General features: G+C 47.0%; 6 protein-coding genes and 1 non-coding gene across 7 annotated transcripts; 3 read left to right on the top strand and 4 right to left on the bottom strand.

The window, feature by feature from the left end:
- Window positions 1-517: 517 nt before the first annotated feature.
- Window positions 518-1,575, top strand: E1B28_011901 (uncharacterized protein; the record flags this gene model as incomplete). Its single annotated transcript, XM_043156958.1, has 3 exons — window positions 518-553; window positions 604-898; window positions 953-1,575. 3 exons carry the CDS (start codon window positions 518-520, stop codon window positions 1,573-1,575), a joined length of 954 nt encoding a protein of 317 aa, XP_043006773.1.
- Window positions 1,576-1,666: 91 nt separating this feature from the next.
- E1B28_011900 (uncharacterized protein) lies at window positions 1,667-2,804 on the bottom strand. The gene is made up of 2 exons (XM_043156957.1): window positions 2,497-2,804; window positions 1,667-2,434 (listed from the first exon to the last, which is right to left on the bottom strand). Exons 1-2 carry the CDS (start codon window positions 2,674-2,676, stop codon window positions 1,832-1,834), a joined length of 783 nt encoding a protein of 260 aa, XP_043006772.1. The 5' UTR covers window positions 2,677-2,804; the 3' UTR covers window positions 1,667-1,831.
- A 1,171-nt stretch (window positions 2,805-3,975) lies between these two features.
- Window positions 3,976-4,708, top strand: E1B28_011899 (uncharacterized protein; the record flags this gene model as incomplete). The annotated part of the gene is made up of 5 exons (XM_043156956.1): window positions 3,976-4,150; window positions 4,216-4,420; window positions 4,478-4,552; window positions 4,615-4,623; window positions 4,681-4,708. The coding sequence occupies 5 exons, from the start codon at window positions 3,976-3,978 to the stop codon at window positions 4,706-4,708; spliced, it is 492 nt and encodes a 163-aa protein (XP_043006771.1).
- Window positions 4,709-5,636: 928 nt separating this feature from the next.
- Window positions 5,637-7,594, bottom strand: E1B28_011898 (uncharacterized protein; the record flags this gene model as incomplete). The annotated part of the gene is made up of 7 exons (XM_043156955.1): window positions 5,637-5,967; window positions 6,029-6,306; window positions 6,379-6,738; window positions 6,812-7,018; window positions 7,079-7,232; window positions 7,331-7,487; window positions 7,555-7,594. 7 exons carry the CDS (start codon window positions 7,592-7,594, stop codon window positions 5,637-5,639), a joined length of 1,527 nt encoding a protein of 508 aa, XP_043006770.1.
- Window positions 7,595-7,825: 231 nt separating this feature from the next.
- On the bottom strand, window positions 7,826-9,732 carry E1B28_011897 (uncharacterized protein). Its single transcript, XM_043156954.1, has 6 exons — window positions 9,293-9,732; window positions 9,222-9,231; window positions 9,115-9,156; window positions 8,843-9,056; window positions 8,693-8,777; window positions 7,826-8,638 (listed from the first exon to the last, which is right to left on the bottom strand). The coding sequence occupies exons 1-6, from the start codon at window positions 9,615-9,617 to the stop codon at window positions 8,316-8,318; spliced, it is 999 nt and encodes a 332-aa protein (XP_043006769.1). The 5' UTR covers window positions 9,618-9,732; the 3' UTR covers window positions 7,826-8,315.
- A 91-nt stretch (window positions 9,733-9,823) lies between these two features.
- On the top strand, window positions 9,824-9,915 carry E1B28_011896. The gene has a single exon. It is a non-coding gene; the product is annotated as a tRNA-Glu (tRNA).
- Window positions 9,916-10,112: 197 nt separating this feature from the next.
- Window positions 10,113-11,000, bottom strand: E1B28_011895 (uncharacterized protein). The gene is made up of 4 exons (XM_043156953.1): window positions 10,757-11,000; window positions 10,605-10,681; window positions 10,434-10,532; window positions 10,113-10,352 (listed from the first exon to the last, which is right to left on the bottom strand). Exons 1-4 carry the CDS (start codon window positions 10,918-10,920, stop codon window positions 10,300-10,302), a joined length of 393 nt encoding a protein of 130 aa, XP_043006768.1. The 5' UTR covers window positions 10,921-11,000; the 3' UTR covers window positions 10,113-10,299.
- Between the last annotated feature and the right edge of the window lie 1,696 nt (window positions 11,001-12,696).

Raw genomic sequence — 12,696 nt, 5'->3', positions numbered from 1 at the left:
TAGTCATCACATGTCACAATCGGCTCCTTGGACAACGACCCCTATACAAGTTGGAGCTCTCTCTCGACCGCCACTTCATGTCGTCTGATTCTGTCCAGAAGCTGATCAAAGAGGGCCGTGCAACATTAGGTGACTCCGATCCATGGGTCTTTGGGACAATCCAAGTTCCTCTCGAAGACCTTGACTTTTTCTATCTCGATAAATCAGACCCACCACGACCTCAGTAAGTTGTTTAATTCCATGATCGCAACAAAACTCCTTCGAAGGACTGACCAAACCTGCAGACATCTGAATTTGACCACGACGGTAACATCCGAATGCCTCGATACTCTATCTACGTCATGCGATAAAGCCACCTTTGGAAGAGCTAACGAAGATGTACTAGATGAGTCTTACCGTAAAGCTGGAAAGATGGATCTTCACCGGTTTGCCACCAAACTTGACTCGCACGTCACCCACCGTATCCTCTCAAGATTTTCGGCTCCACTTTTAGAGGAAGATTACACTGCAACTGTAGATGCGGAAGCCGAACTGTACAAGCTCAATGTCTACGGTGAGTCACCGCCACTCTGTGATTTAACATTTGTTTTATCTCAATATCAGATACGGGTAACTTCTTTCGTGCACACAAAGACACCCCTCGTAGCCCCCACATGTTTGGTTCGCTCGTGGTCATCTTCCCAACTCCTCATACTGGTGGCCAGCTCGTCCCTCGTCACAACCATAAGGAGTTTGTTTTTGATTGTAGCACAATCTGTCATTCTGACTGTCCTCCAAACCACTATTGCGTTCATTTCGTTCTACTCCGACGTCGAACACGAAGTTCTACCTGTCACTTCCGGTCATCGCGTCACTTTAACTTACAACCTCCATTTTCCTGCCCCACTCGATCCTACTGGTAAGCCTCCTCCGAGTAAAAGCAGACTCTCAGCGCTGAAAGAGTCCCTGTCAGCCCTTCTCGACTGTCCCGAATTCCTCCCCAAAGGCGGACTACTCGGATTCTGGTTATATCACTCGTACCCCGTCAAACCCGCAAGATATCAAGAGATCGATCATCTTCTCAAACTTCTCAAAGGAGAAGACGAAACCATTCGTTCAGCGTGTTCAGAGCTCGGGCTTCATACTTCTATCAAAACTGTTATCGAGGACGAGGTCTCCTGTCGCTACGAATCCTGGAATGGGTGTGGTCGACTCTTGATGGATTACGCCAAAGATCTGTCTCAATATGAATACTGGGAAGTGAATGATTCATGGATCTCGTTTTTTCTAACAGATGATGATCCGTCGGCCCAACTGGTACATCCTTATAATGAAACCCCGAAAGTATTCAGGGATAGAAATGGGAATCCTCCTGGCCGTCTTTCGAAGCCCATTGCATGGGTAACGAATCCGGAGAGGAAGGGTGATTTGGTGGCTGGGTATGATTCGAATTACATTTCGTATGGGAATGAACCGAGTTGGGGGTACAAGTACATCAAATTGACGTTGGTGGAAACTTTTGGACCATTTGGGAAAAGGGATAAATATGAGGAGTACGAGGACATCACTGAAACGGACATGGAAATCAGCGACTGACGGTATGCCGGAAACGGCCGCGCATGAGTCGAGACCCCTTTTGATGTACAACGTATTCCATTCCTATCTTGTCCTAGCTTCCATCCCGGTTCTGATCTAAAGCGTATTATCATTATCATAAGAAGACCTGCCAATTTACAAGTAAGAATTTTTATTTTGACCGTTGTCGTGGGAACTTAAACATCAACCTCCCCTTAAGTCCTCGGACATCTGAACTTTCGCACGCAATCTCTTCCCTAGACCTTCGCCATTACTGCTACCACACCCCCGGTATCGTCCTCCAGGGCACTTGCTTCCTCCACATCTCCCATTCCTTCCCAAACGTCGTCCTCAACGTCTCATCCTCAGTATCTATCCGTAAGGCCAAGAAGGTCGAGATCCATATGCATGATATAATCCAAACACCAAGAACGACCTTCCCTACCGTCGTTTCACTAACAATCCCGCTCTCCCTTACGAAAGATCCAGGCAACAGATGATAGGTCGTAATCCCAATCAGTGACATCCAGAATGCTGTGTACGATGGGTGCCGGACGATTGAGTATGGTCCTGTCGTTATTAATTTCTGTTTCGTTTGTTTTTCTTCTGCTCGTGGACCGGCAGTTTCGTCGGAGTCATCTTCAGTACCATGTCGAAGTCCAGCAATGTGCCAGGTGAAACTGCTGCCAAGGCGCCGTTGACAGGAGATACGAAGGAGATCGCTTGCTATTCCGAACGCCAGTGCGAAGAATCGTGCATCAGATGATGAGTATGATGAGGTTTTTCCATCAAATTTTACGGGAAGAAGTTGATTGAAAACAGGATATTGAGTTCTTAAGAGGAAGATAGATTCGAAGATTGTGATGATGTAGCATACTTTCTGTAGTGATAGCAATCGTCATTAGAAGTAGATCTCGCCTACGACTAGAGAGAAGTACGTACCCGCTGGAAAGAGCTCAACGGAGGGCCGTAGTGATTGAATATCCAGTCTCTCTTCTCGGCAGGCGTTGCGTTTTTGGGCGGCCGTGGCCCATGTAGTATCGAATTTGGTGGCTTATGAGCACCTCTGAAGACGATTGCACTGAACAAGACCAGGGTTACTTTCAACGCGAGCGGGATCATGCCAGGTGGTGGTGGATAAGTATTCCTGGATTTCTTCTTGGCTGCTTTTTATACCGCGTGCGGGATAGATCCGTATCAAGTTCACAGGGTGACGGTGGGAGAAACAGTATGAGCATTCCGGAGATATCTAGAACTCGAGAATGCGCACCTAGTTTTCATCTGCTCTTGACGGAGTCAAGGACGTCGTGACATCCGAACTAACATCTTGTATGGGTAAACGGCGCCTCGGAAGTGTACTATTAGCTGAGCTTAGAACGCACATAAAAGATTGTACGACCATAAAACCTGTCAGGTGAACAATGATGATTAGTACTCGTGGTTGCAAAGTCATACGCACGACCATCTAGTACCTTCCCATCGGAAAATATACAATATGCCTTTTCCCGAGCGAGAACGTCATCTGATATCCTGCCCTTAACTAATCACATGACCTTGGTTCGTTTTGTAGGCTGTTCGTCACGAGGGTAGTTTTACCTATATCATTCTATCTAGCACCCTGCCTCTGGCATAGCGACACCCAAATTGCCAGGGCTACTGCAACGGTATGTGGTCAACGGCAATCATTGATTCAAGTCGGATGTCACTTCCTAATGACTCATTTAGTTTAAGTTTCTCAGGAAAACCACCATAAAAGGCGACCGAACTTTGCCATGCCTCAATCTAGTTCGGGACGGCCTCAAGACGGCCTTCAACTTGAAGACTATGAATATAATGAAAATCAAATGAAAGTTTATACGAAAGCACTAGCCGACGTACCATTGTGCTGGTGCACTCAGTTCTTTTTTTCCAACATCTTGATTGTCAAGGTCTTTGCTGGCTTACAGCCTTTGTAAGATCATCTCTCGTTTAGATCTCTTGGCATTGTCAAAGTATAACTATATCATAGGGTCTTGAACCCCGGGAGCTTCGGTATTTCTCCCAACCTGTGGTAGCGCCCTGTACACACCCAGAAATTGCGATGAACATACGACTCCTCGCTTCCAGTGAGTCCTGCTTCGAGCATTCGAGGGTGTCGATTCTTACTATGTTGATTGGCTCGACTTTTCAAGGCCTCAGGTTAAGCCTAACGATTGGCGATATGTTTTTGTGCAGGAGCGAAGAAAAGAAACTGGTATCTACGTGAGGCTTTTTCTCCAACAAAATCCCACTTAATTGATGTCCCTCTAGTAATCCTCTGAATCTGACCGCCGTTCAACGATTACACATGTCATGCAGATATTCGACACTGATTTTCCAGATGTGAGCGAATCAACTTGTTCTTCCATGAACTGGCCGTCGTAGCCAGAGAGATCGCATTTCATGAATAACGGGTCGCCTCAACTCAGATTAGACGTCGCGATTTTCAGCTTCGAATCTCACAGGTCTACCGTAGCATCCAAACTGTCGATGCATGTTTGTCTTCTCCATTGCATATTCAAGGCATCTGCTGGAATTGTTATTTTTTCGCTGTTCCACGCTATCTTAACATTACGAGGCGAGTGGAAACCTGCCCAGTTATAATGCCAAAGCCGCACCTGGCTAACTCAGAAACTTGTTTAGTATATGCCCTGTACGACAGAAGTAGGCGACTTGCCTTTCTTTTCGGATCTGTGGGTGTTTCAAGATTGGCTGTGGCCATTCAAGGCCTCGTTTCAAAGATCATTCACGGTAGAAGCGTCGATCATAATTGGATACATGTGTGGTTTGATCAGCGATGCCTTCCGAGACGTTCTTTTCCTGGAGATCCCGCTATTGCCTTTTTCGTGTGCGTTTTCCGCTTATCTTTTTCCTCACATCAACGATGCTACGGAGGTCTGGACAGCTTGATTGAGATAAGTACACAGTTCATGCTGTGTTATCTCACTTTGAGAAAGACCTTGCTCTTGAAACGTGGATGGTCAGTTGGGGCTCGATCTATTGGCTCAGTGTTGACCAGAGATGCCTTTCTTGTTCCCATAGCTCTTCTCGGTGCGTTATGAACAACTGCTTACACTTTACCGTCATTAATCTCGGCCGTACTGATAGTTATTCTGGTTGGGATTGTGACGGCTAAGCCAGTGGACGCCTCTCTGTTCATTTTCCCGTAAGTGAAGATTGTTTCCTCCATTCTATTCTTTCGAATTGTGGTGACTCACTCGGGGCGCACATCATTGCTTTTAGGATGCTAATCGCAGTAACATCGTACTTGGTACGTTCCTCGATGATCTTTACTCGTACATAGCGCTCACACCGTTTCATTCAAGGGTTGTCATGCAATCGTTGATATGCAAAGGTTGAGAGATGTCGATGAGTCATCCTCGAGGATATCTGCCAATGACGCGATAGTTTTTTCCACCGTCGACACGACTTGGGACTCGAGGACACAAAGGGGTGCTTAGAATTTCTACGTTCCAAAGGCGTGGCGTCAGTAAACTCCTTCCTGTTGTGCTATAGTCTATATCCCACTCTGGCCACGAGTGGAAAACACTATCCCTTCCTTCCGTTCTTGAATTAGATTGATAAAGTACGAGACACCGTACGCCGACCGTATCGCTCCTAATTCGAGTCGAATGTACTGTGGGCACGAATGCACTAGGGAGGTAGAACCAGGAAAGCGGAAGGTTAGGCAGACAAATTATCAAATTATATACGGGAGTGACTCATAGGCTAGGTCCTGAATTTTGGAAGTGGTCATCCATGCCGCATCAGTAGGGTTAGTGATATATACAACTAACCCTGCCGCCTGCACAAACAACCCTAGGTGCCCAACTAGTGCCTCGAGCGTTCGAATAATCCCGAATGTTCAAGGATTAAGCGATGTCAGGCCGAGTTTTCAATTCTAGATGCAAGATTTGCGAGATCGAAGTTACCTGTACATTAAGACGGATCTCAAACCTGACCATAAGTTGGTAGCGTCTACTTTGAAGGAAGACGCTTTATCAAATATCTGAACTATCACGTCAGTCTATCATCTACTTGCAATTGGCCATCACTACTCTCCGTTAAGATTCCACGATACGTACGGCTTTTAAAAACTCTTCAATCTCCACTCTAGCCTCTCCTCCTTCAATGTCCCAAAGATGCAAAACCGCCTCTCGAAGTTGTTCAAAATTAGCTCTGACCATTCGGCCTTCTTCTCCTCTGCATTTCTCTACCATAAGTCGAAACTCCTTTCGGACCGCTTCGACGCTAAACGATGGTTCGTAATCACACCGATACGGCCGTTTTGTATGTTTCCCAGTACGAACTGATATTAGCTGAAAACCAGCTCGATACTTGAGCGTCATGAGTGAAGCGTTCATAGGTTGATCCCCACTCATAGGCCAAAATATTCTATTGAAGAGATGGATAAGCGTCCATGATTCGTGCGTTGAGGACGAATGAACACACTCACAAAGGCACCTTGTACTGCATCCCCTCTTGAACACTATTCCATCCACCATGCGTTATGAACCATCCGGTGGCTGGGTGCCGTAGAATCGTCTCCTGAGGCGCCCACTTGTCTTCTAAACCAATCCCAGAAACAGCAATTTTTGATTTGACCTCTTCGGGAACGTTAGCCCTTGGAGATCCGTGGCCAAGGATGAACGGAGTGCGTCTTTGGATCAGTTCGTCAATGACAGCGTATATCTTTGTGGCGTCTTTGGGCCACCAGACTGAGCCGAAGGAGACCTACAAGAATGCAGAAAGGGGGAGGGAAGCGATTAGAGGCAAGATGGTCAGAGTTGGAGATTAAGGACGAACATAGAATAAGGATTTCTCCCCTTGTTCCTTATATATCTTATCCAAGAACGCAACGACCCCTTCATCGTCCGTGTCACTGGGAACCTGAACATCCGGCATCATCATACTCGACACCAGTCCAACAGGAACCAAACGCTTCTCCATCCCCCGGAAATACTCTTTCATCGCTTCTATCGCCTCCCGTTCAATGACAGAGGCTGTTACGAACAATGTTCCCTCTGCTTTATGGATGCTCTCCCTTCCCGCACGAAGAAAATGGGTAGTCATACCGAGATCAACCTCTTGCTGGAACCATTCGTAGTCAAACATGGGTGGATACCCTGGCATGGTGACGACTTCCCCTTTGACGTTAGAGAACACCTTCATTATCCAAGTCAAATCTTCCCATCCAGGTACTAAAACGAGAGCCTTGAGGGTGAGAAGAAACTCTTACCTTAATCACAACTTCCGCTCGATCCCTCCCAGTCTCGTAAACAAGTTTATCGACTTCCGCAGTGATATCCTCCCTTCCGCCTAGATATTGAGGACCAAACGCCCGGATCATGGCGCCAACAGGCGAAGACACCCAACAAAAAATTGGGAGTTCTTTCGGAGATGCCCGTATTTGACAGATAGCGTTTATCGCGAAGGTTACGAATGGCTTGGAAGGTTTAGGTGAGTTCCAAAAACAAATGAGGAATCGTGCTGGAGGGATACTCACGTCAATAATAGCAAGGCAAGGTTTAGGCAGCCCGGTTGTCGTTCTCCCTGAAGTAGCGCAAGTGAGATATTCGCATCTGTACAATCGCCTGATTGCGTCTATGAATCCAGGATCGGCAAAAGGTCCCATGGTAGGGTTATGGATATGTATCACACTGTACAATCGAAGGTCATGTTAGATCCTATCTCTCCTCGAAAGAGATTCGAGTTTTTCCCCCGATGTGGAGATATTGAATTTGAAACGTGGGCTTACTGGATTTGTCCCCGGACCTTCTCGTATCTCTCTTTTGGTAGCTTCCCCAGCTCGGCCATGATTTTTGGATACATGACGTTGGTTATGAATGTAAACACGATGTCCGAATGCGACTCGGCAATTAAGATCATCAGAGATACTAGAGGTTTCGTGTGTCCTAGCATGTAAGATGGATGTTGCTCAATGTTATCAGTTGGAAGTGAGTGATTGATATTGACGCTCACCCCATGCTGGTGCTGTATAAAGAAGGACATGTTTCACCATTCTAACCCGTCCACGTTGTGTAAGATACCGTTGCGGGTCAAGTACTAGGAGGCACGGAGGGGCGAGATGGATAGATATCACAATCGATGGGCGGACATTTTATATCCACTCAAATGAAGCCTGGGATAGAGTCGTTCCGGCTTCTGGATTGGTTCAATTCTTGCTTCGAACCACTAGAACCTAGACGGATCGTTTCGTCAGCACAATCTCGCCTTCCCCATGGCAGAAGGCACGCTATGAATAGAAATATACCCGCCCGAACGCCAACACCGGAGTCTGAACTCGGTTAAAAGGCAAAAATTGAATAGTCCGAAGGCATCCTTCGAATTTCGGTAAAAAGGCAGGTTTGCAACTCTATGTGATTGGTAGATTTCTTTAGCATAATAGAACTCCCTGAAACCCTTTTCGACAAGGGAGGAACAAGTTCCCCCAGGGCGCCATGGGCTTGTCGTCCGTAGCCAGGTTCATTAGTCCTGAAAGGGAGGCAGAAAGTCGATTCAGAAATTCAAAGAATAGGTACCCCACTGAAAGTCATCTACAAGTCGTCCTGTCCGAGTAATGGTCTCAGTAATAGGCAGCCCAACGGTACAAGATGGCGTCGTACAGATAATGTACACGTGGCGGTCCTGATCTGGTACGATAAAGATAAAATCTCGCGGCCACTGAGTACTGAACCATAGAGTCGGAAATTGAGGATATCCAAGAACTCGTTCCAAACCAACTAAATGCCATACATCTTGCGAGCGTTCTCTCTCCCAACTCGTAGAACCTTTTCACTATCCCACTCGCCCACTTCGTCCTTCCCTTCGTTCAGCACTCCAACCACAAAATCAGCCGTCCACGGAATCATGGCACTATGACTGAGGGGCAATCGATTGCCGGAGGACGATGCAAGTGAAAGAGAACCGTATATATTCGCGGGGATCATGTATGGAGCGTCTGTTTCTAGAACGATTCGAAGGTCGGAGGGGACAGTTCCTATTCTAGGTTTCATCCTGCGAACGATTTCGGCCGTGTTGAGGTTTGAGGTAAAAGTTACCACGCCTTGACGAAGCTCATTTAGTATGCTAATGAAAGCCTAAAAAACACGGTACTGACCTGTGATCCCAATGTAAAGGCTGGGGAAATGATCTAGCAGTCTCTGCCCAAAATCAGGCGAATCCGTGAAACAATGAATATGTATCTAGTCAAATTCGATGAGGTGAACTAGAATCCACAGGAAACCCAACGAACAAAAGAGAAACGCACTCTATGACCCTTAGGAACGATCTCTTTCAATATCCTCTCCGTATCCTCATCGGCTTCTCTCGTATGAATCGTTAAAGGCTTCTGAAGTCTAACAGCATGTCTGAGTTGTCTAGTGAAAACCTCGCGTTGAACTTCGCGTGGTGAAAAGTCGTAGTGGTAGTCGAGGCCGATTTCTCCCCAGCCTACGCAGCGTGGGTGGGCCATTGCTTCTAATCTATTATACGCTTATCAGTACGATGAACAGAGGCCAGGGAAGGAGCTTTAAGACCGACATTTCGTGCTCAATTGTGTCGGTGTAACCCTGAGCATTATGTCTATTGGTAGAAGTTCATCTTCGACTTCAAGATGCGATACAGAAACCGGAAGTTGAGCAACGCACGGATGAACACCTGAGCCGAGAAAGGTGTATCAGTATATGCTATATACGTGAACAGAAGAAAAACGACGAACCCATAACAAACCAGTAGTCCACCCCGCCCCATTTCGTCCTTCTATCCTCCTCATCCAAAGCCGAATCCGCAAACTCCTTCCACACCCTCCGTACCGGAGCTTCACACCAAACGTCCACGATAGCCTCGACTTTCTTATCCTGATACATCCCCTTTACAAAGTCATACACCGTTTCGTATTTTGCATTTTTGAACTTGCTCCTGTAAGTTTCGTACGTTGAGGCTAAGTGGGTGTGGGTGTCCACAATCGATGTGCTGGTCGACGTAGTTGCATGAGAAGGAAGGATGAGTCTATCTTCCGTGATAGGGTTCTTTTTCTTTCCCATTCTGGAGTGAGAGTGAGAGTTTCTGGGGGTAGGTGTTGTACTGGCAATGGTATGGAACGGAGGAAAAGGCCTGAGTCGGGAGAGGGGGGTAGAATGTCGAAGGGAAGGAGCAAATTGGATCATGTGCTCTCAGTGACTCGTATCCAGGGAAAAAGCTGGGCCGCGCTACATACATCATGATTCCAGATGGAGTTAGGGAGGAATAATCCGTTATGGTGTAGTGGCTAACATTATCGCCTCTCATACGCAGTCAGGAGATAAAGCGCGATAGCCCAGGGTTCGATTCCCTGTAACGGAATCAGATTTTGTTAGTTTGCCTTTTTCACACCGTCATTTGTAAGATTGCCAATCGTTGTCAAAGCCGTCGGATACGCGGAAACACTGAGCATCCACAAAAGAAAATCTTCCTACGTTGACTTATCATGGCTTCAACCCGTAAGTACATTTCTGGAGTATAGAGACCCGTATTCGAGTTCGGATATCTTTCCAGGTTGTGCCTGTTGGCAGGAACGCCCAGGGGTGAAGGTGCTCTGATCTCCACGCTTTTTCGACCAGTAGATATTTAATGATATGTCAGCAGAAACTATCATAATTCTCATAAAAGTCCGCCGTAAGAAGTCCGTAAATCATCATCACAAAAAGACCAAGGTCCATATTGGATCCGAATGTGCTAGAACTCAATTCAGGCCGCCGAGATCTGGAAGTGAGGGCTGTTGTTTCCAGAATCGCCAAACACTGTATTAAAAAGTCGAAATATCAATGTTATCAGATTTCTGACCCAGTTTTCCGTCCAAAAAACGCAAATCCAGAACGTACAAGTGATGGAATAGTCATGTCCAGGATAAACGTCGGGCACAGAGACTTCCGCAAAACCATCAAGGAGGCTGAAGCTGTTGAATTCTTTGAGAAAGCCCTCTGTAAAATGCAACCAGGCATCATTGCGAGTCATGGTGAGGAGGATTCATTAATGAACGACATGATACTTACCGCTCCCAATCCGGTCGTCTTTGTTCAAAGTGATACCAGCACCATTGGAAATGAGCACCGGGGCATCTGAGGTATCCCTATAAGCAGTCAAAATATAAGTCTCAACGGTGAACTACACACAGCGCAGCGAGCACGTGATGATAATGGCTCACCAGGTGACATTGACGATCGAACCGGTAACCCAGACAGTGGTGGCGTCGGGGGAGATAATCCTTGGGCTCCAAACGTCAAGGACGTTCCTACTATGCACTGCAGGGGCGGCATTGACCGCAGTAGCAGCAATGAATGTGAGAAGAGCGGAAAGTTTGAACTGCATCGTCTGAAGGTCGTTAACAGGGCGTCGGAGCTGATGTGAGAATAGTAGGAGAAGTAGGAGAAGTGACTAGAAAAGTCAGAACTGCCGTATTCAAGCTACGCTACTATCCTCGTATTTATACCCGTCGAGGACAAGGCGATAATTGTCCATCGTGCGATGCAATTGCCTCGTTGACCAGGATTTTCATTGAAAAGCTGGGAACGAGTCCCCGAAGTGGGAACTTGTGACTACTTAGGCGACCTTCGAACTCGTACTTTTTGGATCAAGTCACCATTCAAATAGTCCCGTGGCCATGTATTCTTGATATTCTTGATACTGTATTCAGCATTCGGGATTAGCAGTTTAGTAGTCTAATTTATAACCTCTTCCGGATCACACAGTGCGGCTACGGCCGATATGCCATCAGTAGTGTTCTCGGTTCCGGTTCGAGCTTGTTCTGCTCTGATTCTACTTGAGATTCTTCGGTTCCACTTCCACTGGTGTTAATCTGGAAACAATGGTTTTAAATCAGGGCCGGAAGGTACCAAAACCGAAGTGCAAGTGATGAAGGTGATGAAATACTGGGAGTGCAGGCAGCATGTTGCTAGGGAGGTTCGGAAGATGAGTATCGCTGTATTGCTTTTATACGTTTTGTCACCGAGCCCCACTGGAGGCAAGCCACGAAAAGAGTTAAAATATGACAGTGGCTGGCGCACGAACGCGGCTACAGCGGCGACTTGAGAATGGGTTTGACCGGCGAGCTACAGACGCTTTCCTCGCGTATACTCGAGGTCAAAAAAAGGCGGTAAGTACTTACCTGAACTAGTTGAACCAATGAAGATGTTGGAGAAATGTTGGAGAGATGAACGGAAAAAGTCACATCTTATCTTAGCCCGGCTAGCCGATCTGTACTGAGCAAAGAAGATAGTCGTGCTTTGCTACACCAGTACAGCCTGGTAGTAGGGGCGGGGGGTAGCTTCGTGATCCCCCAAATTCAAACTCCGCGCGCGCTTCACGAGTTTACTTGTCAAGATGTTAGAAAGACACCACAGCAATCGCCATTTTATCACTTTCGACAGTCTTTTTCCCCCAATGTCGTTCCCCAGCACTTCCAGCGAAAATCCAAACTCTAACACTCCAATCAACGTCGTCGTCACTGCACGAATCCTCAAGCTCAAGGCCTCAACGTCAACCCAATGCGCGTTTGCTGCGATATCGTCCAGACGCTCGTTACGCGCTCGTCGGACTTTAAATTTCGGGGATCACGAAGCTAACCCCCGGCCCTACTCCCAGACTAATCATATCTAATCTCATCACAACTGGTCCCGTGCCGTCACGTCAGTCACGAGCGCTCCAACTTTCTCGTAAGTTCAAGCTTCAAATTTTACCACGTCGAAAATCCCAGCCCACTTTTCCTTCTTACAATGCTGAGTTGCATCGTCCAACTTTCTCTATCAGCTACTTGGAGCATTCGGCCCTCCGCATACTTTCATACCCGTACCGCACCGTTCTTACCTTCAAGCTTCGATCCCTGAATCCATATGCAACACACCTTCCTGTATAATACATAACACCCCGGACTGGGGTGAGTACGATGTCATTTCTCTAATCGACCGTTTGCACTTAGCGCTCCTGACTGCGTACGGGCTTTTATTCCGGAAAACCCTCTCATGCTTGACTGCGAATGGTTCCTGAATGAAGATGTGAATAGCACGGCGTGGGCCACGGCTTCTTTCGAGAGCGTACCGCCTCCTGCGTGGAACCCCAGGCGAAATGTCGGCTCCTCTTATAATGAAT

This window comes from Marasmius oreades, chromosome 7, assembly GCF_018924745.1.
Source record: "Marasmius oreades isolate 03SP1 chromosome 7, whole genome shotgun sequence".
Taxonomy (NCBI): Eukaryota; Fungi; Basidiomycota; class Agaricomycetes; order Agaricales; family Marasmiaceae; genus Marasmius; species Marasmius oreades.
This window is presented reverse-complemented; position numbering and strand designations above follow the sequence as displayed.

Coding starts and splice junctions, on each gene's coding strand:
- E1B28_011900 (XM_043156957.1), bottom strand. CDS start 2,676: ATGATCCCGCTCGCGTTGAAAGTAACCCTGGTCTTGTTCAGTGCAATC. Junction 2,435..2,496: donor CGTTGAGCTCTTTCCAGCGG/GTACGTACTTCT, acceptor CTATCACTACAG/AAAGTATGCTACATCATCAC.
- E1B28_011897 (XM_043156954.1), bottom strand. CDS start 9,617: ATGGGAAAGAAAAAGAACCCTATCACGGAAGATAGACTCATCCTTCCT. Junction 8,778..8,842: donor TCGTTCCTAAGGGTCATAGA/GTGCGTTTCTCT, acceptor GAATTTGACTAG/ATACATATTCATTGTTTCAC. Junction 8,639..8,692: donor CCTTTACATTGGGATCACAG/GTCAGTACCGTG, acceptor AGCTTCGTCAAG/GCGTGGTAACTTTTACCTCA.
- E1B28_011895 (XM_043156953.1), bottom strand. CDS start 10,920: ATGCAGTTCAAACTTTCCGCTCTTCTCACATTCATTGCTGCTACTGCG. Junction 10,533..10,604: donor AGACGACCGGATTGGGAGCG/GTAAGTATCATG, acceptor TGCATTTTACAG/AGGGCTTTCTCAAAGAATTC. Junction 10,353..10,433: donor ACATGACTATTCCATCACTT/GTACGTTCTGGA, acceptor TTTTTAATACAG/TGTTTGGCGATTCTGGAAAC.